At 50.1% G+C, this 23,722-nt stretch overlaps 1 protein-coding gene across 6 annotated transcripts in view; it reads left to right on the forward strand.

Moving 5' to 3' along the window:
* The window catches only part of PHF21A (PHD finger protein 21A), a 193,377-nt gene extending 171,627 nt beyond the window's left edge, over positions 1-21,750 (forward strand). For 3 of the 6 annotated variants that reach the window (XM_075326479.1, XM_075326481.1, XM_075326480.1), the window contains exons 13-17: positions 1,315-1,478; positions 10,792-10,947; positions 13,264-13,339; positions 14,748-14,851; positions 17,894-21,750. In XM_075326479.1, the coding sequence (XP_075182594.1) occupies positions 1,315-1,478; positions 10,792-10,947; positions 13,264-13,339; positions 14,748-14,851; positions 17,894-18,151 (758 nt within the window). In that variant the 3' untranslated portion in view covers positions 18,152-21,750. Of the gene's footprint in view, positions 1-1,230; positions 1,254-1,314; positions 1,479-10,791; positions 10,948-13,263; positions 13,340-14,747; positions 14,852-17,893 lie in introns of all 6 variants that reach the window. The other 3 variants (XM_075326482.1, XM_075326483.1, XM_075326484.1) reach the window with 2 other exon arrangements.
* The last annotated feature ends 1,972 nt before the right edge of the window (positions 21,751-23,722 follow it).

Raw genomic sequence — 23,722 nt, forward strand, 5'->3', positions numbered from 1 at the left:
ACTGCAGCCAGCACAGCCCCTCACTGCTGACAGAGCACCACACAGCGGCCACCGCAGACAGCACAGCCCCCACCTCCGACAGAGCATCTTACCCACCACAGCCAGCACAGCCCCTCACTGCCGACAGAGCATCTTAGCCAGCAGAGCCCTGCACATCCGACAGGGCATCTCACCCGCTGCAGCCAGCACAGCCCCTCACTGCTGACAGGGCATCTCACCCGCTGCAGCCAGCACAGCCCCTCACTGCTGACAGGGCATCTCACCCGCTGCAGCCAGCACAGCCCCTCACTACTGACAGGGCATCTCACCCGCTGCAGCCATCACAGCCCCTCACTGCTGACAGAGCACCACACAGTGCCCACTGCAGCCAGCACAGCCCTGCACATCCAACAGAGCACCACACAGCGCCCACTGCAGCCAGCACAGCCCCTCACTGCTGACAGAGCATCTTAGCCAGCAGAGCCCTGCACATCCGACAGGGCATCTCACCCGCTGCAGCCAGCACAGCCCCTCACTGCCGACAGGGCATCTCACCCGCTGCAGCCAGCACAGCCCCTCACTGCCGACAGGGCATCTCACCCGCTGCAGCCAGCACAGCCCCTCACTGCCGACAGGGCATCTCACCCGCTGCAGCCAGCACAGCGCCCACTGCAGCCAGCACAGCCCCCACTGCAGTCAGCACAGCCCCCACTGCAGTCAGCACAGCCCCCACTGCAGTCAGCACAGCCCCCACTGCAGCCAGCACAGCACCCACTGCAGCCATCACTGCCCCTCACCACCGATAGAGCACCGCACAGCGCCCATTCTCCATCTCTCGGTAAGCTACATTCGGATTTTAAGATGCACCCCTCATTTTCCTCCCAAATGTTTGGGAGGAAAAGTGAGTCTTTCATAATCTGAAAAATACGGAAATTTATAAATCCCTCCATTCTTGAGTAGAGATTATTTTTAATAAATAACCTGGAAAGTTATATACCGGCATTTGGCAATGAGAATATCCCTTTAATGCTGCCATACCACCAAGATATTCATATATACTGTGAGATTGTTGCTGGAGACGTTTGGTGGCATATTGTAGCGTGCTCTCGTACATCTTTTTTGTTTTGTAGCTTGCTGCTTTTTTTGTGCTTTCCGCTGCCTTTCCTATAACGTTTGCCCCGTTTTGCCTCTTGTAATACTGTGCTCTGATTATTTCCTTCATCTGCTCCATCATTTCCTTTTTCATGCTAGCCAATGAGGAACAGTGGCCAAAGGTATGTAAACCCCGCCATTGTGTTTCTGTTCTTTTTTTTGTTTGTGTTTATTAACGTATAGGTCGTCCTCCTAAATACAACACGGTCCTGGGTTTGAGCGCCCCGCCACCCTCCTCCCCTCCATCCAGTCATCCCGATCCCCCTGAATGTGAAAAGCCGCAGATCACATGTAGTTTCCCTGCACGTGTCCTGCCTGTGCCCCTGCCTAATCCTTATTCCACAGACGTAAGTAACTCATCACGAATGGTGGCCTGCTGTCACGTGGTAAGGTCCAGCACCCGCTTTGTGTCTGAGGAGCAGGGGCACTCATAGGAGCTTTCCTGAAACCAGGGACTGCGTGGCCATCGAGTGTAATAGAAATGCATATGTGTAAGGTTTGCAGAGAGCGGTTTCATGTTCTGGTGGGTAAGATCCATATTTATATCTTGTTTTTACAGCTATTGCCAGTATCAGAAATATAGGTATGTCATTCTGTTACAGGAACACTAAACTTAGAAATGAGTGATAGAAGCACACAACAGCTCTGGGAAAAACAATTCTTCAAAGGGGGGAGGCTCCTGCTGCAGTTTCATAGTTTCATAGTTTTTAAGGTTGAAGGGAGACTCTAAGTCCATCTAGTTCAACCCGTAGCCTAACATGTTGATCCAGAGGAAGGCAAAAAAAACCCAATGTCACACACAAGACTGCACCAACAACATGGCTGAGCTCCTAGAGCAAAAGGAGAACATTTCCTTATATATCTCCCCGTTTCAATTGTGATAAGACAAAGTGTGATAAACGTAGATTCATATTGTTTTATGTGCATTTTCTGGGTTTAGTGTCCCGTTAGAAGCTGCTCAAAGGTCACCGTCCAGCTAAGATGAGTTGTTGCTGAAACGCCCCAGACTGCCTAATAAATAAAAGAAATAAGAAATTGACATTAGTAGGGCCCGTCGGGGCTCTCGCCGGTCTGTGCTTCCGGGTCCAGTCCTGGACATATGAAAAATACACAGATACCCGCTCAGCAGATCGCTGGCCGCAGCGGGAGCTACCGTCGCCGGTTATTGGCTGCTAGGGCTTTTGTTTACTTTGTCTGGGAAGTTTGGTCCCGGAAGCGCAGATCAGCGAGGACAGGGTAAGTGCTAAAATGGGATGTGAAGGGGATTTTTTTTTTTTTTTCAGTGATAGGCAGTCTGCAGCATTTTAGCAATAATTTATGTTCTCTGGATAACCCCTTTCATAGCATCTGAAAAAATAAACCAATATTGTGATTTTCCATTTTGAGGAAATTTTATTTCTGACAGAGCTGCATTATTAGGTACAGCCCATGAGTGAGGATGGCGCTGTGTAAGGGGCCTAATCGGGGATACAGCCCATGGGGGAGGATGGCGCTGTGTAAGGGGCCTAATCGGGATACAGCCCATGGGGGAGGATGGCGCTGTGTAAGGGGCCTAATCGGGGATACAGCCCATGGGTGAGGATGGTGCTGTGTAAGGGGCCTAATCGGGAGTGCAGCCCATGGGTGAGGATGGCGCTGTGTAAGGGGCCTAATCGGGGGTGCAGCCCACAGGTGAGGATGGCGCTGTGTAAGGGGCCTAATCGGGGATACAGCCCATGGGTCAGGATGGCGCTGTGTAAGGGGCCTAATCGGGAATACAGCCCATGGGGGAGGATGGCGCTGTGTAAGGGGCCTAATTGGGGGTACAGCCCATGGGGGAGGATGGCGCTGTGTAAGGGGCCTAATCGGGGATACAGCCCATGGGTGAGGATGGCGCTGTGTAAGGGGCCTAATCGGGATACAGCCCACGGGTGAGGATGGCGCTGTGTAAGGGGCCTAATCGGGGATACAGCCCACAGGTGAGGATGGCGCTGTGTAAGGGGCCTAATCGGGGATACAGCCCATGGGTGAGGATGGCGCTGTCTAAGGGGCCTAATCGGGGATATAGCCCATGGGTGAGGATGGTGCTGTGTAAGGGGCCTAATCGGGGGTACAGCCCACAGGTGAGGATAGCGCTGTGTAAGGGGCCTAATCGGGGATACAGCCCATGGGTGAGGATGGCGCTGTCTAAGGGGCCTAATCGGGGATATAGCCCATGGGTGAGGATGGCGCTGTGTAAGGGGCCTAATCGGGGGTACAGCCCACAGGTGAGGATGGCGCTGTGTAAGGGGCCTAATCGGGGATACAGCCCATGGGTGAGGATGGCGCTGTCTAAGGGGCCTAATCGGGGATACAGCCCATGGGTGAGGATGGTGCTGTGTAAGGGGCCTAATCGGGGATACAGCCCATGGGTGAGGATGGCGCTGTCTAAGGGGCCTAATCGGGGATATAGCCCATGGGTGAGGATGGTGCTGTGTAAGGGGCCTAATCGGGGGTACAGCCCACAGGTGAGGATAGCGCTGTGTAAGGGGCCTAATCGGGGATACAGCCCATGGGTGAGGATGGCGCTGTGTAAGGGGCCTAATCGGGGGTACAGTCCACAGGTGAGGATGGCGCTGTGTAAGGGGCCTAATCGGGGATACAGCCCATGGGTGAGGATGGCGCTGTCTAAGGGGCCTAATCGGGGATATAGCCCATGGGTGAGGATGGCGCTGTGTAAGGGGCCTAATCGGGGGTACAGCCCACAGGTGAGGATGGCGCTGTGTAAGGGGCCTAATCGGGGATACAGCCCATGGGTGAGGATGGCGCTGTCTAAGGGGCCTAGTCTGGGAGTCTCGGCAGTCAAACCGCAGATCACAGACTGACGGGATCAATATTTAATGCACAGATCCATCTGTAGTATTTATGGCTTGTAGCGGGGCTGATCCACCTCTAGGTATATTATTACACTTGCAGCAAATAACTTATTCACTATGAAACTTCCGTTCACTTTAGAAATGTTTTGTGCTGGTCACGGGCGGCGGGGCTCATACAGGGGCGGCGGGGCTCATACAGGGGCGGCGGGGCACATACAGGGGCGGCGGGGCACATACAGGGGCGGCGGGGCTCATACAGGGGCGGCCAGCTCCGCAAAACTAGCAATGTACAGAGTGCCCGGTCATGCAGCGCCACCTCCAGCTTTCTGGGTCAGGACTTGATCAGTGTTGTGTGATGGGGGCCGGCTGCTGATTTCGATGGCTAAGATCGCTCCATTCTCTGTGCATCAGCTGTAACAGAAGGGGCTGTGTAACCTGGCTACTAAACTGAGCGGTGCGCTAGCCCTGTCCACACTGAGCATGTGCAGACTCCGGTGTGGAACAGAAGCTGGAGGTGGAACTGCTGGGACCAGCGATGATGTCTGGGGACTGAATTATGTAAGTAATGATAATTTAACACATTAACCCTTTTTGACCACCAAATCGGGTTTTTTACCGATCTGAGATATACGTCAATAGCAGCCCCTGACAGGGGATAACAGCGGCTGTCGGCTGTACATTATAGCTGACACCCAGCTGCATCAGTCACATCAACCATAGCCATTTAACACCTTAGATGCTGCTGCCAATAGTGACTATGGCATCTAGATGGTTAACCAGAGTGAGGTTTCTCATCTTTAACCATATTCGCATCCTCAGATCATGATTGTAGGATCCTGATGGCAATTTAAAGCAGCTGAAGGGTTAATAACCTGGCGGAAGATTGTAATACTTTGAGGGGTGCTGCTTTTAAACTAGTATCACTTTCACTTAAAATCACTTAAAAACTGAATAGGACCTTTTACGCATTTTTTTTTTTTCAAGGAGATTTATAAAAAAAAAAAATTTACAAAAAAAATACTGCTACAATTTTAAAGCTTATAACAAAATAAAAGATTGTTTTGCACATTTCCAATATTCTTATGATAAACGCAAAACGATATTGGCCTAAATTGACCATTATCATAAAATACAATGTGTCACGAATAATCACTGGGATGTGTTGAAACATTGCAGCGTTACTGGCAGATAAAGTGACACTGGCCAGATCTGAAACATTTGGCCTGGTCACGAAGGGGTTAAAGATGTTTGTTTGTAGCTGGACACAACAAGGCTCTGATTTCCGCTGTAAGGAATAACTGGTCCCATCAGTGTGCATAAGCCGAGATCCAGAAAACTGGGAGCAATGGATGAGGTATAATGGAAGATAACTTGTGTATCTGTTGATAATGCTGTGAATAATTGTTACTTGCTGAAACCGTAATATCCTTTACACAGGCGTCCGCTAAGAAATGAGCCCTGGTGGGCTTAAGGTTAAAAACAAAACAACATGCTGACCGGACCGGACCAACCACCACCACCTTCACAGTCTGTGGTCGCCTATATGCTGTGTGACCACTGCAGCTACTCAGACATCAGTGATTGGCTGCAGCAGTCATGTGCTGGTAGAGGAGACCTCGGGGGTCCGGTCCGGATACTCCAGGAGTTCTGTCTTACATGTGGGGGGCATTTCTCGGGCTGTACATAGCGGGGATGTATTGCACTGATGTTGTATATATTGTGTGCTGCAGGCAGAGCAGGGCTTGTTTCCGGCCTCTCTCCTTCCTCTATGCTTTCCTTTACATTATGTCTATATTTCTGCCATTCTCTCTATTTCTTCAGCCAGTAATCGGACGATGTCACAGACCTCGCTGCCCTCGTGCTAACAGTCGTGCTGCCTGTACGATGCTCGGTTTAATACTTCTGCTCACTCTTCTATTTTCAGCATATTGTGTGTTGTCGGCCATCGTATGTGATCTAACCATCTATCCTCGTGCAGATCCAGACTAATCTTCTGAGCATGGCTGAAGTGGTTGCATGGGTGTATCTGGCCCCAAGGAATCCTACGTGTATTATATATATTCATTTCATCCAGGTCATAGGACACTATTCAATGTACACAGTATCTGCGGGGGTTTCCATAGACTGCGCCTAGAAATCCCACTTTAGGCTTTTCTCCTCTGTACAATTCTCGTGTAGATGTACATTGCACAGTTAGGCAGCACATTTCACTGCAATGTCATCCAGTGCACAATGTGTGTATAGGATTTGTAAGACATGTTCACATGCACAATGCCGCTCCTGTAAAATGCAGCTGATTTTTCGTCTGGAAAGGAAATTGTTTTTGCTTCAAGGGATCGTGCACATGGCCACAATTCTCAGTCCTGTCCCTGGGATCCAGGATATAATGCCCGTAGACTGGTGGAGGCGCAGCGTTGAATAAATTATGGCATGCCGCCATCCCACTGTCATTGTAGTCAAGAAGATTGGAAGACATCAGTGGAGGGTGGGTGATATGATCTATTGGAGGACATCGGTGGAGGGCGGGGGATATGATCTATTGGAGGACATCGGTGGCGGGCGGGGCATATGATCTCTTGGAGGACATCGGTGGCGGGCGGGGGATATGATCTATTGGAGGACATCGGTGGCGGGCAGGGGATATGATCTATTGGAGGACATTGGTGGCGGGCGGGGGATATGATCTATTGGAGGACATCGGTGGCGGGCAGGGGATATGATCTATTGGAGGACATCGGTGGAGGGCGGGGGATATGATCTATTGGAGGACATCGGTGGAGGGCGGGGGATATGATCTATTGGAGGACATTGGTGGAGGGCGGGGGATATGATCTATTAGAGGACATCGGTGGAGGGCGGGGGATATGATCTATTGGAGGACATCGGTGGAGGGCGGGGGATATGATCTATTGGAGGACATCGGTGGAGGGCGGGGGATATGATCTACCCGGGTACATGGCGCGCACCTCTCCAGCAGTGCTGTGTGTATGTATTAGGAGCTGGTTTCTCTGCAGGCCGTACAGAGGCGCTGGTGTATGATTGTGTCGTCATTAGTGTCTGTGGATTCTGTCGGGTTCTTCTGAGGTTCTCGCTGGTTCTCCGGTTTGGCTGTGGTTCTGGGGGGTCTCTCGGATTGAATGACCGGTCGTGTGCTGTCTCTGAGCTTGTGGACACTTGTTGGCGTCTCTGGATTCTGTCGGGTTCTTCTGTGGTTCTCGGTGGTTCTCCGGTTTGGCTGTGGTTCTGGGGGAATGCTCGGATTGAATGGCCGGTCGTGTGCTGTCTGAGCTTGTGGACACTTGTTGGCGTCTCTGGATTCTGTCGGTTTCCTCTGAGGTTCTCGCTGGTTCTCCGGTTTGGCTGTGGTTCTGGGGGGTCTCTCGGATTGAATGGCCGGTCGTGTGCTGTCTCTGAGCTTGTGGACACTTGTTGGCGTCTCTGGATTCTGTCGGGTTCTTCTGAGGTTCTCGAAGGTTCTCCGGTTTGGCTGTGGTTCTGGGGGAATGCTCGGATTGAATGGCCGGTCGTGTGCTGTCTCTGAGCTTGTGAACACTTGTTGGCATCTCTGGATTCTGTCGGTTTCCTCTGAGGTTCTCGGTGGTTCTCCGGTTTGGCTGTGGTTCTGGGGGGTGGCTCGGATTGAATGGCCGGTCGTGTGCTGTCTCTGAGCGTGTGGACACTTGTTGGCGTCTCTGGATTCTGTTGGTTTCCTCTGAGGTTCTCGCTGGTTCTCCGGTTTGGCTGTGGTTCTGGGGGGTCGCTTGGATTGAATGGCCGGTCGTGTGCTGTCTCTGAGCTTGTGGACACTTGTTGGCTTCTCTGGATTCTGTCGGGTTCTGCTGAGGTTCTCGGTGGTTCTCCGGTTTGGCTGTGGTTCTGGGGGAATGCTCGGATTGAATGGACGGTCGTGTGCTGTCTCTGAGGTTGTGGACACTTGTTGGCGTCTCTGGATTCTGTCGGTTTCCTCTGAGGGTCTCGGTGGTTCTCCGGTTTGGCTGTGGTTCTGGGGGAATGCTCAGATTGAATGGCCGATCGTGTGCTGTCTCTGAGCTTGTGGACACTTGTTGGCGTCTCTGGATTCTGTCGGGTTCTTCTGAGGTTCTCGGTGGTTCTCCGGTTTGGCTGTGGTTCTGGGGGGTGGCTCGGATTGAATGGCCGGTCGTGTGCTGTCTCTGAGCGTGTGGACACTTGTTGGCGTCTCTGGATTCTGTTGGTTTCCTCTGAGGGTCTCGGTGGTTCTCCGGTTTGGCTGTGGTTCTGGGGGAATGCTCAGATTGAATGGCCGATCGTGTGCTGTCTCTGAGCTTGTGGACACTTGTTGGCGTCTCTGGATTCTGTCGGGTTCTTCTGAGGTTCTCGGTGGTTCTCCGGTTTGGCTGTGGTTCTGGGGGGTGGCTCGGATTGAATGGACGGTCGTGTGCTGTCTCTGAGGTTGTGGACACTTGTTGGCGTCTCTGGATTCTGTCGGTTTCCTCTGAGGGTCTCGGTGGTTCTCCGGTTTGGCTGTGGTTCTGGGGGAATGCTCAGATTGAATGGCCGATCGTGTGCTGTCTCTGAGCTTGTGGACACTTGTTGGCGTCTCTGGATTCTGTCGGGTTCTTCTGAGGTTCTCGGTGGTTCTCCGGTTTGGCTGTGGTTCTGGGGGGTGGCTCGGATTGAATGGCCGGTCGTGTGCTGTCTCTGAGCGTGTGGACACTTGTTGGCGTCTCTGGATTCTGTCGGTTTCCTCTGAGGGTCTCGGTGGTTCTCCGGTTTGGCTGTGGTTCTGGGGGAATGCTCAGATTGAATGGCCGATCGTGTGCTGTCTCTGAGCTTGTGGACACTTGTTGGCGTCTCTGGATTCTGTCGGGTTCTTCTGAGGTTCTCGGTGGTTCTCCGGTTTGGCTGTGGTTCTGGGGGGTGGCTCGGATTGAATGGCCGGTCGTGTGCTGTCTCTGAGCTTCTGGACACTTGTTGGCGTCTCTGGATTCTGTCGGTTTCCTCTGATGTTCTCGCTGGTTCTCCGGTTTGGCTGTGGTTCTGGGGGGTCGCTCGGATTGAATGGCCGGTCGTGTGCTGTCTCTGAGCTTCTGGACATTTGTTGGCGTCTCTCGGCGCCGTCTCATCGGTAACTAACTCTCTGGCATTTCCCTCTCGTCTGGCATCTGCGTGGCATTCAGTTTGGCATCTAACCTTTACTCTCTCGCTGTCTTCAGTGTGTAATTCTTCTCTGCGCTTTCTGTCAGGTCACACACGACTCTCTCCTTCTCTTCACACCATATAACCATGTGGCCTACACGGGACGTGCCACGCAACATAAAGATTGCGGTGTCACGAGGTGACAGTCATCAACGTAAGTGGCATGCAGCTTTCATGCCACAAAAGTCATAAAAATGGGGGGACTTGGGGTGGGTGTCATATATTTCAGAATTTTTTTTAGAAATTCTTTTGTTGGCAGCCGTTTAGAAAAAAAATTCCCAGCGTGCTGCGGGGGACAGCCCAAACAAATGACAGAAACGGCCATATAGAGACTTCAGCATCTCTCCATAGACTATAATGCATCAGTGTAAAGTCATTATAGGCTCCCGAAGCTTCCAAGACCTCTGAGATCCGCACTTCAGAACTGTGCTTCATGGTCTCGTGGCAGGTGCCGTGGCTGCTGTTGTATCACCTAGACGGCATTCACATCTATGGGTGATTCCCAAATAGAGCTGAAAATCTGCACCACATCAGTGGGCCAGGTGACCCTAATTCTGGAGATTGGTACCCCAGAAGTGGGGAACTGCATCCATCAGACACTTGTGGCAGATGCTATAAAAGATGGAAATTCCCCTTTTAAGTTGGCCCTTTTTGCAGGACACATGACATAGACATAGAGGGAAGTTTAAATGGCCACTGCAAAACTCCGTCCGTGGCCTCCCCTTTATGCCCCCCCCCTGGCCTCCCCTTTATGCCCCCCCCCCTGGCCTCCCCTCTACGTCCCCCCCTGGCCTCCCCTCTACTTACGCCCCCCTCCTGGCCTCCCCTGTACGACCCCCCTGGCCTCCCCTTTATGCCCCCCCCCCTGGCCTCCCCTCTACGCCCCCCCCCGGCCTCTTCTCTCCCCATCTCTCCGGCCTCTCTCTCCATTCTGTATTACTAACATCTAGCACACGCCTTTCTCCTTCTTGCACCTTTGATACAATGAATCTGGTCATCACCTCTCAGGACATCGCAGCCTTTCTCCTTCTTGCACCTGACTGACCATCACCTCTCAGGACATCGCAGCCTTTCTCCTTCTTGCACCTGACTGACCATAGCCTCTCAGGACATCGCAGCCTTTCTCCTTTTTACACCAGACTGACCATCGCCTCTCAGGACATCGCAGCCTTTCTCCTTCTTGCACCTGACTGACCATCGCCTCTCGGGACATCGCAGCCTTTCTCCTTCTTGCACCTGACTGACCATCGCCTCTCAGGACATCGCAGCCTTTCTCCTTCTTGCACCTGACTGACCATCGCCTCTCAGGACATCGCAGCCTTTCTCCTTCTTGCACCTGACTGACCATCGCCTCTCAGGACATCGCAGCCTTTCCTCCTTCTTTGTGGCTCTGTTGTGGAGGCCTGTGACTCACTCTTCAGACTTCGCTGCTACTTTTTTCCGCACTTTCCTTGCCTTCTGCTATTTTTCTGATCTGGGATTTTTCCTGTTCTTCTCCTTTCTGCTTTTTTTTCATGCAATTTCTTCTGATTTTAGTTTCTAATTTTTGCAACTTTAAAGAATGAGGAAGGGAGTTTGTCAGATTTTTTTTTTTTTAGGCTGACTCCTTTTTTTCTTCCTGCCTCCTCTCCCCTGTGATCCCATACAGGCTGATATCCATGAGGATTTTTGCAGCGTCTGCAGAAAGAGCGGACAGTTACTGATGTGCGACACATGTTCACGTGTTTTCCACCTGGACTGTTTGGAGCCTCCTCTGAAATCCATTCCCAAGGGCATGTGGATATGTCCTAAATGCCAACACCAGGTACCGTGTGATAGATATAGGACACCGCCCCGGCAATTAATGCCCCCTCACTCCGAGCCACACCACAAAATTAGGTGGCGGAACGTGGCTCCCAGGATCGGCTGTAGGTGGCGCTGTGGATATTGGATTTGGTTTCTATTTTTCAGCCAGTGCCATGGGCTAAAATGCACCAATGTGAACAGATTGCACCACACAAGAGGTGGTATAGTATACCACAGTGTCTAAAAATGGGGGCGCAGCAATGTGTCAGCCAGTATTCACCTCTGTGATCAATGGGACAGTTCTGGCTCTGTACAAATGACTTCTGCACCTGATCGGCAAACTGCTGAATGTAGGTGGTGTCAGACGCCCTAAAATCTGATATTGAGGGCCCATCCTAAATATAGATCACCAGTGTCCCCGTCCTGGACAATCACTGTAACACGAGCTGTAACCTGAAGCTCATGGGCCCCAATGAAGAATCCGTAACGGGGCCCACACTTACAGTCATCAAGGTCTATGGGTCCCCTGAGGAACCAGAACCTGGATTCAACTGGTACCCCTGCACCCCACCATCGTTGTGCTCCTCTGAGGAGTAGATGTTCAGAAGGAAAACTTTTGTTTGGAAGTTCTCACCAGACAGTCCATAGCTTCAGTACAGCGTCTGTAGGGTCTCGTCTTGTGGGCCATAGGGGACTGTGAGGCTCCTCAGGGCTCAGATGCTTCTGTTGTTCCCTGATGAGTAGTAATGGATCTCAGAGACCAGTCCCTGGGGAAGAGTCACTAGATTTTCTTGCATAGCTGCTTTTGTTTGATGGCGATTAGCTTTCCTGTTTGCCTTTTAGTTATTTCACTCTAGACCAGACCTGGACAAGGAGTGAACATTACACTGATAAAATACAGACCCGCATTCCCCACCTGGCGTCTGGATTACACCGGTATCTACATCCACAGTGGGGGCCATCACACACTGTCTGCATGGCCCCGTGCGCATGTGTCTGGATGGGGTGCCCCGTGCGCAGGCGTCTGGGCCGGGTGCCCCGTGCGCAGGCGTCTGGGCCGGGTGCCCCGTGCGCAGGCGTCTGGGCCGGTTGCCCCGTGCGCATGCGTCTGGGCCGGGTGCCCCGTGCGCATGCGTCTGGGCCGGGTGCCCCGTGCGCATGCGTCTGGGCCGGGTGCCCCTTGCGCATGCGTCTGGGCCGGGTGCCCCGTGCGCATGCGTCTGGGACGGGTGCCCCGTGCGCATGCGTCTGGGCCGGGTGCCCCTTGCGCATGCGTCTGGGCCGGGTGCCCTGTGTGCATGCGTCTGGGTTGGGGGTGCCCCTTGCGCCGGTTTCTGGGTCGGGGGTGCCCCTTGCGCCGGTTTCTGGGTCGGGGGGGGCTGTCACACTGGGAGGAGCTGTATGATAGTATAAGGGCTGCACACATTACACAATGCAGCAATGTCTGTGGTTTGGATTGTCTGCTGCTGATGATCCAGGTTGCTATAATTCCTATCAGGTATTCTCAGGTATTATCAGTCACAGACGTAATTGTGCTCCATATTAAGTGACACATTTATTATAAGCAGAATCGCATTCAGCCTGGTTTGGTTCAGTCCTCCACAACAATCAGCCTCTCATGTGGCCCCTCTGAATTGCCCCCCACCGCTCCTGACAATTCAGTTTTAGATGTAGTCCTTTATGTTTCTGCTATTGACGCTCGGCTCCTATGGACGGACGTCTCGTTTGTGGAGGAATCCAGAGATGGCAGACTAGTAACTAATGTTGTTGTGATGGGTCGAGTTTTCACATCGGACCTTGTGAGCCGGTTGTGATTGGGCCGATCTGTTGTCATACCTTGGGTCAGTCGAGCCCTCGGTTGTGATGCCATTGCTCGTTCCTATAGCCTGTAGATGGTGTCATTCTGCTAACTGCCTGACGAGTGAAGCGGTCATTGACCTCCACATACGCCATTGATACAGATTATTTAAAGGGACGGTCACATGTTGGACATTTGTTGCGTATCTGCAGATATGCCTTTCCTTCCCCTAAATCTCTTGGTGAGACGGCCATGGCATCTCGGCAGAGCGGTGGCTGCACATTGGAGCACTCGTGTGAATTTGTGCCGTTTCTTTGGCACGGGATACTCGCCATGTTGTCCAACCAATTGTATATTTTACTTTTTTAATCCATAATGTCAAAATAGTCAGATGTAAGTGAATGAAGGGAACGTTTTTACCTTGTGATTGTATTTTGTCACCCATACGTTGGGCTGGCTATGTTCATCGTTATTAGGACACTTTATCCCGCTTGTTTAATGTTTTCTGGGGTCTTGTTTTTCTTTTTTTTCCTCCAGATGCTGAAAAAAGAGGAAGCAATCCCGTGGCCGGGGACGTTAGCCATTGTGCACTCGTATATAGCGTATAAAGCAGGTTGGTTAAATATCTCCTGGACACATTTTGCATTTTGGGAATTTGAAAAGAATTTGTCACCAAGTTTTGGAGGGTTTTTTGTTTTTGTTTCCCCCCCATCTGAGAGCAACATGATGTAGGGAAAGACTCTGATTCCAGTAAAGTCACTTACTGGGCTGCTTGCCGCAGTTTTGATAAAATCCCCTTGTCAGCTGCAGATCTACCAGTTCTCTGAATGCTGAGCTCTGTATAACCCCGCCCACTCCACTGATTGGCAGATTTTTGTGTACACTGAGCATAAGCAGAAAGCTGCCAATCAGTGGTGAGGGCGGGGTTATACAGAGCTAATGATTATGGAGGACGACATGACAGCAGGGTTACGACGACTCTGGTGATAATCTCCTGCTGATAAAATACTTATTTTATCAAAGCTACAGCAAGTAGCCCAGTAAGTGACATCACTGGAATAGAGGTCTCTGCCTCTGTCATGCTGCTCTCAGATTGTCAAAAACCTGGAAATGAAAAATCCTTTAAAAGGAATTTGTATGAAAATCACAGCATGCGGCTAGTCTGCATACACAGTGCCTTGAAAAAGTATTCCTACTCCATGAACTTTTGCACTTTTTTTTTTTTTTTTTACGCTACACCCACAAACGTAAAGGTAATTTACTGAGATTTTATGTGATACCAACACTAAGTACAAGTACACCATGTGTGACAGTGGGGATGGTACTTTCAGGGTGTAATGTGTTAGTTTTCTGCCACACATAGTGTTTGGGATTTAGCCTAAAAAGTTCTTCTTTATTTTGGTCTCATCTGACCAGAGTCCCTTCTTTCACATGCCATGTTTGGGACATAGCAAGCTTGTGGAGGAAGGTGGTCTGGACATATGAGACCAAAGAGGAAATTTTGGGCTAAATACAAAATGCTCTGTCTGGCTGAAAACGAACACTGCAAATCACACTGAAAACACCCTCCCCACTATCACACATGGTGGAGGCAGCATCCTGCTGTGGGGAGGCTTTTCTTCAGTAGGGGCAGGAAGCTAGTTATGAAAAGATGGCGCTAAATACAGGGCAATCCGGGAGGAAAAGCTTTTAGAAGCTGCAAAAAATGTCCCTACACCCCAGTCTCACAACGACTAAGCATCCTGCCAGAGCTACAATAGAGGGTTTAGATCAGAGCATATGACATTGGGATCCTGTGACAAGACCTCTTCTGTATATTGCCGGAGCTTGCAGGAAAGATCCGTCACACTAGTTCATCCGCGTCATCCTTTCCCCTTTTTTACTTTGCCCTTTTATCCTTTATGTTAAGAAATTGCTGCGTGTGCAGATCATTGTGAGAAAGTGAAGCTGTGCATTGTTCACGTTCCTCTGCGCACACAGCGCCCGTCCTCATCCTCATCCTTTCTTGTAATGTTTAACAGCAAAAGAAGAAGAGAAACAGAAATTACTGAAGTGGAGCACGGACCTGAAACAGGAGCGAGAGCAGCTCGAGCAGAAAGTAAAACAGCTCAGCAGCTCCATAACGGTGGGTCCATGTCACCTCCCGGCGCTGTGTGTGTGTGTGTGGGGGGGGGGGGCGCATATACTGGATCGGGGGGCATCTACAGGACACGAGAAGCCGCTCTCCACCACGCAGTTCATTCATGACACATTTGGGCCAAATACTATACTATACTATCTTTCTTAGAGGTTGTCTGCTCAAGATCAGAGATACAGTGCTGGCCAAAAGTATTGGCACCCCTGTAATTCTGTCAGATAATACTCAGTTTCTTCCTGAAAATGATTGCAATCACAAATTCTTTGGTATTATCTTCATTTAATTTGTCTTCAATGAAAAAAAAATAAATAAAGTGTCATAAAGCCAAATTGGATATCATTCCACACCAAACATAAAAAAGGGGGTGGACAAAAGTATTGTCACTGTTTGAAAAATCCTGTGATGCTTCTGTAATTTGTGTAATAACAGCGCCTGTAACTTACCTGTGGCACCTAACAGGTGCTGGCAATAATAAATCACACTTGCAGCAGTTGACATGGATTAAAGTTGACTCTGCCTCTGTCCTGTGTCCTTGTGTGCACCACATTGAACATGGAGAAAAGAAAGAAGACCAAAGAACTGTCTGAGGACTTGAGAATCCAAATTGTGAGGAAGCATGAGCAATCTCAAGGCTACAAGTCCATCTCCAAAGACCTGAAAGTTCCTGTGTCTACGGTGCACAGTGTCATCAAGAAGTGTAAAGCCCATGGCACTGTGGTAACCTCCCTAGATGTGGAAGGAAAAGAAAAACTGACGAGAGATTTCAACGCAAGATTGTGCGGATGGTGGATAAAGAACCTCGACTAACATCCAAACAAGTTCAGGCTGCCCTGCAGTCCGAGGGTACAACAGTGTCACCCCGTACTATCCGTCGGCGTCTGAATGACAAGGGACTGTATGGTAGGATACCCAGGAAGACCCCACTTCTTACCCCGAGACATAAAAAAGCCAGGCTGGAGTTTGCCAAAACTTACCTGAGAAAGCCTAAAACGTTTTGGAAGAATGTTCTCTGGTCAGATGACACAAAAGTAGAGCTTTTTGGGAAAAGCCATCAACATAGAGTTTACAGGAAAAAAAAAAGAGGCATTCAAAGAAAAGAACACGGTCCCTACAGTCAAACATGGCGGAGGTTCCTTGATGGTTTGGGGTTGCTTTGCTGCCTCTGGCACTGGACTGCTTGACCGTGTGCATGGCATTATGAAGTCTGAAGACTACCAACAAATTTTGCAGCATAATGTAGGGCCCAGTGTGAGAAAGCTGGGTCTCCCTCACAGGTCATGGGTCTTCCAGCAGGACAATGACCCAAAACACACTTCAAAAAGCACTAGAAAATGGTTTGAGAGAAAGCACTGGAGACTACTAAAGTGGCCAGCAATGAGTCCAGACCTGAACCCCATAGAGCACCCGTGGAGAGATCTCACAATGGCAGTTTGGAGAAGGCACCCTTCACATCTCATGGACCTGGAGCAGTTTGCCAAAGAAGAATGGTCTAAAATTCCTGCAGAGCATTTTAAGAAACTCATTGATGGTTGCGCAACCTTTAGCCAAAATAACTGCGCACAACTGCTTCCGGTAACCAAGTATTAGGCTAAAGGGGGCTTTACACGGTAGCGATATCGCTAGCAATTTGTAGCGATAGCGAGCGTGTAAGTACCCGCCCCCATCGCGCATGCGATTGTTTGTGATCGCTGTCGTAGCGAATATTATCGCTACAGCAGCGTCACACATACTTACCTGGTCGGCGTCGTCGCTGTGACTGCCGAACAATCCCTCCTTCAAGGGGGAGGGACGTTCGGCATCACAGCGACGTCACCGCAACGTCACTAAGCGGACGGCCAATCATAGTGGAGGGGCGGAGATGAGCGGGACGTAACATCCCTCCCACCTCCTTCCTTCCGCATTGTGGCCGGCGGCAGGTAAGGAGACGTTCCTCGCTCATGCGGTGTCACACATAGCGATGTGTCCTGCTGCATGAGCGATTAACCACCTGGATAAACAACCCTTACCGATTTTTGAGTTTGGGACGACCTCTCCATGGTGAACGATTTTCACCATTTTTGAGGTCGCTTAAGGTCGCTGGTCAGTGTCACACGCTGCGATATCGTTAATGACGCCGGATGTGCGTCACTAACAACGTGACCCCGACGATAAAACATTAACGATATCGTAGCGTGTAAAGCCCCCTTAAGGGTGCCAATACTTTATTCTGGCCCATTTTTGGAGTTTTGTGTGAAATGATCAATGATTTGATTTTTGTTTCATTCTCTTTTGTGTTTTTTCATTGCAAGCAAAATAAATGAAGATAATAATACCAAAGAATGTGTGATTGCAATCATTGTCAGGAAGAAACTGAGTATACTCTGGCAGAATTGCAGGGGTGCCAATACTTTTGGCCAGTACTGCATTGTATAGATGGGTAGACCCGGACGGTTTTTGTTTTTCTCCTTATTAGACTGGAGGGCAGTGCATATGTCTGACCTCTGCTCTATTCATCCCCTATGGGTGGGATGCAAGAAGCAATGGTCAGGCACGTGCACTGCACCCCACATGCTGCCGAGGATAAAAGGCCCCTTTTTGCCAATTGATGCGGGTCCCAGCGGTTGGACCCCACTTTCTATAAGTTATTGCCTATCCTGTGGTTAGGTGATGACTAGTGTTGAGCGGACCCGAACTGTAAAAGTCCGGATCTGCGCGGTTTCAGCATCCGATCTGGATCTGGAATCCATCTGCACGATCCGGGTTCGGTTTTGTTTTTGTTTTTTTCTTCTCTCGCTTGCGCTCTCGCGTACTCGTGTCCCGGATCCACTCCCCATTGACTTACATTGGGCCGGATTCCGGATCGGATCCGGACTGCTGTGACAACCCGCAACGGATCCGCCGGACCCGGATTATTAGCAATCCGCTCAACTGTAGTGATGACTTATTTTCACCAGACAGACCCTTTAATGATCGGAGAACACGTATGTTGCGGAGTAGACTTGTCCGCAGCGTGTGATTACACTGGTAATATGGGTCTTTTCTGTTTTGTAGAAATGCATGGAAATGAAGAACAGCATCCTGTCCCGGCAGAAAGACATGCACAGCTCTCTGGACAAAGTGAAGCGTCTTATCCGCCTGATTCAGGATATAGACCTCACCAAACCTATTCACTCAGAGGTGACCTCTAACCACAGCCAGGACTGCACCGCTACTGCCAACAGCCCCCCGCCCGCCCTCCACCCCGTCACAGCCTCCTTACCCTCACCCACCTGTGTCCAGAACTGCGCCCAGGCAGAAGAGACTAAGTGACCCGCTGGTGAGGTAGGGGACTCCTGGAAAACATACGTAAAATAAGCGGCGTCTGAACAGCTCCTGGGAGAGACTGGAGCATAACCACAGTGATCCCAGGACAGAGACGTAAGCTCTGGAGTTTTGCCAATCAACCTTTTATTCTGTGTGTTCCACGTGTGAGCCGGCGCGTCCGGCCGGCACCATGCCAAGTGACCGAAACAAATCTCTATCTACACCAGTGTGTGCCTGCAGCAGCCTCCGCAGCAACCAGAGATATCAATCTTTATTTTTTCTCTTTCTTTGCTATTTTCTTAAAGGTGGATGTGGACACGGCCGGCTTCTGAGAACTCCTCCATCTGTATACCTTTTATTTTATTATTTTAGGGCAGTGAGGGGTTGGGGGGGGCACACATACCACTCCAAAGACTAGGAAAGTTCCCCTGTCTACTAAACTCAGTGTGATGTACCAAAAAAAGGAAAAAAAAATATATATATTCTCATATACATTTCGGAGAGGGGAAAGGATGTTTAGTCAGTATTTAAGGTACTATTGTCATTGCTTTGTAATAGTTCCTGGCAGGGGTGGCAATCGCCTCGCCAAACGGCCCGCTGCGCTCCACAGAGTATGGAATGGGGGCCTGTCGCTGCGTCGGGGTAGAAATAGACATTTCAGTTTGTTTTTGTTTTTTTAAGACGTGCCAGCATCTCCATAGGAAATGGAAATTCACCACCAAGATTATTATTATTTATAAGAAACATTGCAGAAGTATTAGCAAAGCAGACGCGGCCTCACCGGACCACAAGACACTGCTGCGCAGCCGCCAACAGGCAGACAGGACCCCGCGGGAAGGAGAAGGTCTGAGGGGCGCGGATGGGCATTTTATTTTTTGCTTTTTTTTTTTTTTTTGTGTGTGTGTAATACGGAGGCCCAGGTACACAATATTACAAACATGTCTTCCTAGTGAATGGCGGCTTCTCTGTGCACTCCTCATATAGAGATCAGCAATGTGTTTCTCATTGAGAGGTAATGGCGGATTCTCTTTTTTCCCCCCCATCTTTGTCATTTAATGCTAAAGCCCTAAAAGGAGCCTCGTGCTGCGGCGACTTTAATGCAACCCATTCAGATGGATATTACTGTGCAGCACAACCCAGAATCATGTGTGCGGGTTACAGAGAAAGTCTCCCCGTTTTGTTGTTTAACCCATGAAATGCCCGAAGGGAAGAGTTGACTTCATCTCGTCCGATTTATAGGAGGCCTCACCTCTGCCAGCTCAGCTGCCGTAGGGTTAATGGGCCCGGGCAGCATACCTGGAATAAAGGTAAATGCCCCATCCCAGCTGCAGATACCTAAATATGTTTATATATAGGATCAAAACTGCGGCAATACCGGACTCTACCACAAGGGTGGTAAAAAACAACATGGAATAGGCTGTGACTTAGGGAGGTGTATACATACATCACATAGGATAGCAGATACCTTATGTGTGGGGGTATATCCACTCCTTAATCTGGCACCTGCTGGTCCCAAATACCAAAACACTGGTGTATTTGCCCTAGAAAGTGACTGGTGAGAAAGTAAATTGTACTTTTTCCTGCTGCTTCCACTAGAGGGAGCTCACCATCAAAAAAATGTTCACTGCTGGCTACAGATGGAAATGCCAGAGGGCTGGGGCGCGGGGCTCCCCCTAGGGGGGGCGGTCAGGGGCCCGGGGCTCCCCCTAGGGGGGGCGGTCAGGGGCCCGGGGCTCCCCCTAGGGGGGGCGGTCAGGGGCCCGGGGCTCCCCCTAGGGGGGGCGGTCAGGGGCCCGGGGCTCCCCCTAGGGGGGGCGGTCAGGGGCCCGGGGCTCCCCCTAGGGGGGGCGGTCAGGGGCCCGGGGCTCCCCCTAGGGGGGGCGGTCAGGGGCCCGGGGCTCCCAGAAACTGTAAAGTAATTCAGGAACCACTAAAAATAAAAAAAATGTAACATATTTAGGCTTATTTGCCATATTTTAAAAATGAACTTTGCTAAACAAAAAATAGTACGTTAGGGAATTGGTTCACCCCAGAAATGGTAGAATTGTACTTTCTGGCCTTCTCCTTCCTGACACCGCTGTGTGGCTGCTGGATATGTGGTGATCTGTCAGTGCTCACAGTCACGTCATTAGCTGCAGGTGCATTTTTTTTTCTCTCCATCTTTGTAGACCCAGAAGACGTCCTGTAAGGCAATGATGTCCCTACACGAGATCCCCTGTCCCAGGATTTGATGCAGTGAGCACGCTCCAAAGTGCCTTATTGCATTACCCCATGATTGCTTTGTTTTTTGTGCACGCCCAGATGATAACGGTGGTCACCCCTGTATTGTCACCCCTGTGTTGTCACCCCTGTGTTGTCAGCTCAGTTCAGTCTGTGAGTGACGCTCCATGTCCAGCGACTCTAGTAGTGCAGGGGCCACATGAACACAGTTTGTAATGTATGTATTGTTTAGTACGGGTGCTCGGTGTCACATGCACAGGGTGTAAACGTGCTCTCATATAAGCGATGCGTAAAAGACAAAAATTAAATGTGTGAGACTGCAGGACCCCGGTCTCCTAGAATAACGGGGGGTTCACATTCCCTAGCGTCCCTTTAGGTCACACACATAGCAGGGGCCACAATGGTGAGACCCGATGCAATATGGCCGCCCCAATTGACTAGAGACATTAATAAAATGACAATTAAATTTTTTTTCTTTTTTCTGGACTGTAAGTGTCTGGTGCACTCGTACAGCCTCCTGCAAACCATATCATCTTTAAAGGGGTGTTCCACCTCCACACGGGTGAGAACCGTGGCCACGTCCGGCGGCAGCTCTGCCCTCGGATGGCCGCATCTTTCTTTGGTCGGCTGTGTACATGTCGGCTCGTAGTCGTAGCTTCTCTTAATGCAGTGTTAAAGGGGCAGTCCTTCCTCTGTCCTTCCAGAAATAAATGCAAGGGCTCTTTATGGATCATTAGTTTTTACTTCTTTCCTGGTCACACAATGTGAGGGGTTTTTATCCTCCTTGCATTAATTACGTAGAACCAAGCAGTGCCCAAGGGTATCCTCCGTGCCCCTTTCTCTACATGTGAGCAGTATCTAACCTCAGTATCCCGTCCCCCGCCCCGTGTTTCGCTTCAGATCCCCTCGACCTTGTTTACATTGCAGTAAACCCCCTTTTTTTTTATTTTTTTTTTGTTCTCAGCCTAGGAGCAATAGTTATTAATACCGAAAACTTCCAGATAGTGTCTGGTATACGTATACTCACACACTGCTCTGTGAGGAAACACTCACATCTTGTGCTGCATTTTAGGGTTCAAAAAAATAAAAATAAAGAAAAAAAACCTGTCAAATGTCAATATCATTAAGAAAATATTGTAACATACCTTTTTTTTCTATAGAAAAATAATGTATAATTAAGTTTTCGTATGAAATGGAGAGGCGTTCCTTATCTATTGTAACGGGAACTTCTTAATTTGCATTTGTTTTTTTTTTTTAATATACATTCTATTTTTTTTTCCAGGCCCAATGGTAGTGAACTGCAAATACTCTGCCTTCTCTGTAAAATTGGAAGTCTGTGTTTTCAGTTTTGGTAAAACTGTGCTTAGAGTTTAGGGAACAGGTAGGGCGGGAGGGTCGGGGGGGGACACAGAGCGTCTGATCAATTTGTATCTATTTATTTTAACATTTTTATTAAATAAAACTGAATGAAATCGGTGGTGTCATTAATTCTGTATTTGCAGACTTTTCTCCTTGGGGCTTAGCTCGCTTCTTCAGCCCGCGGCCCCCGGCTTGGGATGGGCCTCTGCTTGGGATTGGGCCCGCGGCCCCCGCTTGGGATGGGCCCCCGCTTGGGAATGGCCCCCATGGCCTCTGGTTCAAGCTGCTGGAAACTACTCAAAGGTTTCCTTCTAAAACAAATGGTTTCTTCCATGGGCACAACCCAATTAATTGTCTCCTTCTATTGCACATTGCTTACTGATTACACAACCTGTAGATCATAGAGCTGGTGAGAATAAATGTGAGCACAGCACAAAAATGGGCTGCAGGTGATGACCGACTACCTCAAAACTAAGGACGTTTTGTCGTTGCCACCAGAGGGCGCTATTCTAGCACTAAATGTGTCTCCTACATCAGTATAGAGTGGACTGCGGCGTCAGATTGCAAAGTGTCTGCATCTTTCCATCCATAAACTGCATTTCTTGAAAGGTTTGTAATATACATGATATGTGGCTCTACCAGCTGCAGGGGCTGTTGTCTTCAGTGCTCAGTATACTGCCAAAACATGCTGAGAGTTGTAATTCAGCGACGCTTCTCATCATGGTGTGGGAAGAATGGACATCCAATAATGATGAATAGTCAATTATAACGAGGATCTCTGGAGTCTAAAGATCTAAATCACAAAAGATGGACCTAAATTCAGTGTGAGTTGTGGAGCGGAGCCGGTGTCTTGAGATGACTGCCCTTTCCTGGAGGACCTCCACTGAATAAAGGTAACTTCCATTTTTGTTTAAAGGAACAGCAGTGATAATGTTTTTAGTGGGGGTAGTTCATGGCAATTGCAGAGTGTGTGTGTGTGTGTGTGTGTGTGTGTGTGTGTGTGTGTGTGTGTGTGTGCGTGCGTGCGTGCGTGCGTGTGTGACCTTTCATTTTAGAAAAGGAAAAAAAAAAGTTTTATAATGAAAAATGTAAATCGCAGGAAATAATCAATATTCACCTGTTCAATCAGTGCAGATCTCTACAGGAGACGGCGGGCAGGGAATGTATGCGGGGGGCACCGCTGGCTTCAGGTGCGTAATGGGTATTTTCTTTATCGTTCCTTTGGGAGACCCAGACCATGGGTGTTTAGCTTCTACCTCCGGAGGACACACAAAGTACTACACTTAAAAGTGTAGCTCCTCCCCCTGAGCTTATACACCCCCTGGTGAGCAGACCCAGCCAGTTTATCGCTTTGTGTTCAGGAGGCATACATCCACACATGCATTCTCATATGATTTTTTCCTTTTGGAACGAGATTGAAGAGTGGGGTCCACGTCTGGACCCCCGGCATGTCCCTTCTCACCCCACTGTGTCGGCGGTGTTGCAAGGTTGATTCCTAGGCTGGAGCCTTTACATGCCGTGCTCCTTCACCATCCCTCCTGGGCTCTGGCTTGAAGTGGGAGCCAGCACGGTCTCCATGCTTGGCAGGAGACCAGTCTCCATCCGCAGCCCTTCAGGACCCTGCTGGACCGGAGCACTCATCCCCAGGGACTTGGCCCTGCGTCTCAGCAAGCTAAGTACCTGAGACGTTTAGATTTCGGGGTCCCTGTACTTTATTGTTGGGGGAGTGTGTGCTTATTGTGTTTACTGACATTTCCGGCGGGTTCTCTAGCTGTCGCCTGAGAACCGTGCCGATGGTGCCTGCGCGTCGGCCGCGCCGCTCAAATTTAGGCCCCGGCTTCGCCGGAGGCCTAGTTTCTGTTTCACTGCCCTCGCATGTCACTCATGCAGAGGGACAGGCTCGGCTCCTCCCAGCGGCCGTTCTGTACAGGGGAGGGACACTCCCCACTGCAGTGTGTGTCGCCTCCCCTGTAGGTCTCTATGGCCCTTTAGTTCCCG

The sequence above is a fragment of the Anomaloglossus baeobatrachus genome, chromosome 10 (assembly GCF_048569485.1).
Source record: "Anomaloglossus baeobatrachus isolate aAnoBae1 chromosome 10, aAnoBae1.hap1, whole genome shotgun sequence".
Lineage (NCBI taxonomy): Eukaryota > Metazoa > Chordata > Amphibia > Anura > Aromobatidae > Anomaloglossus > Anomaloglossus baeobatrachus.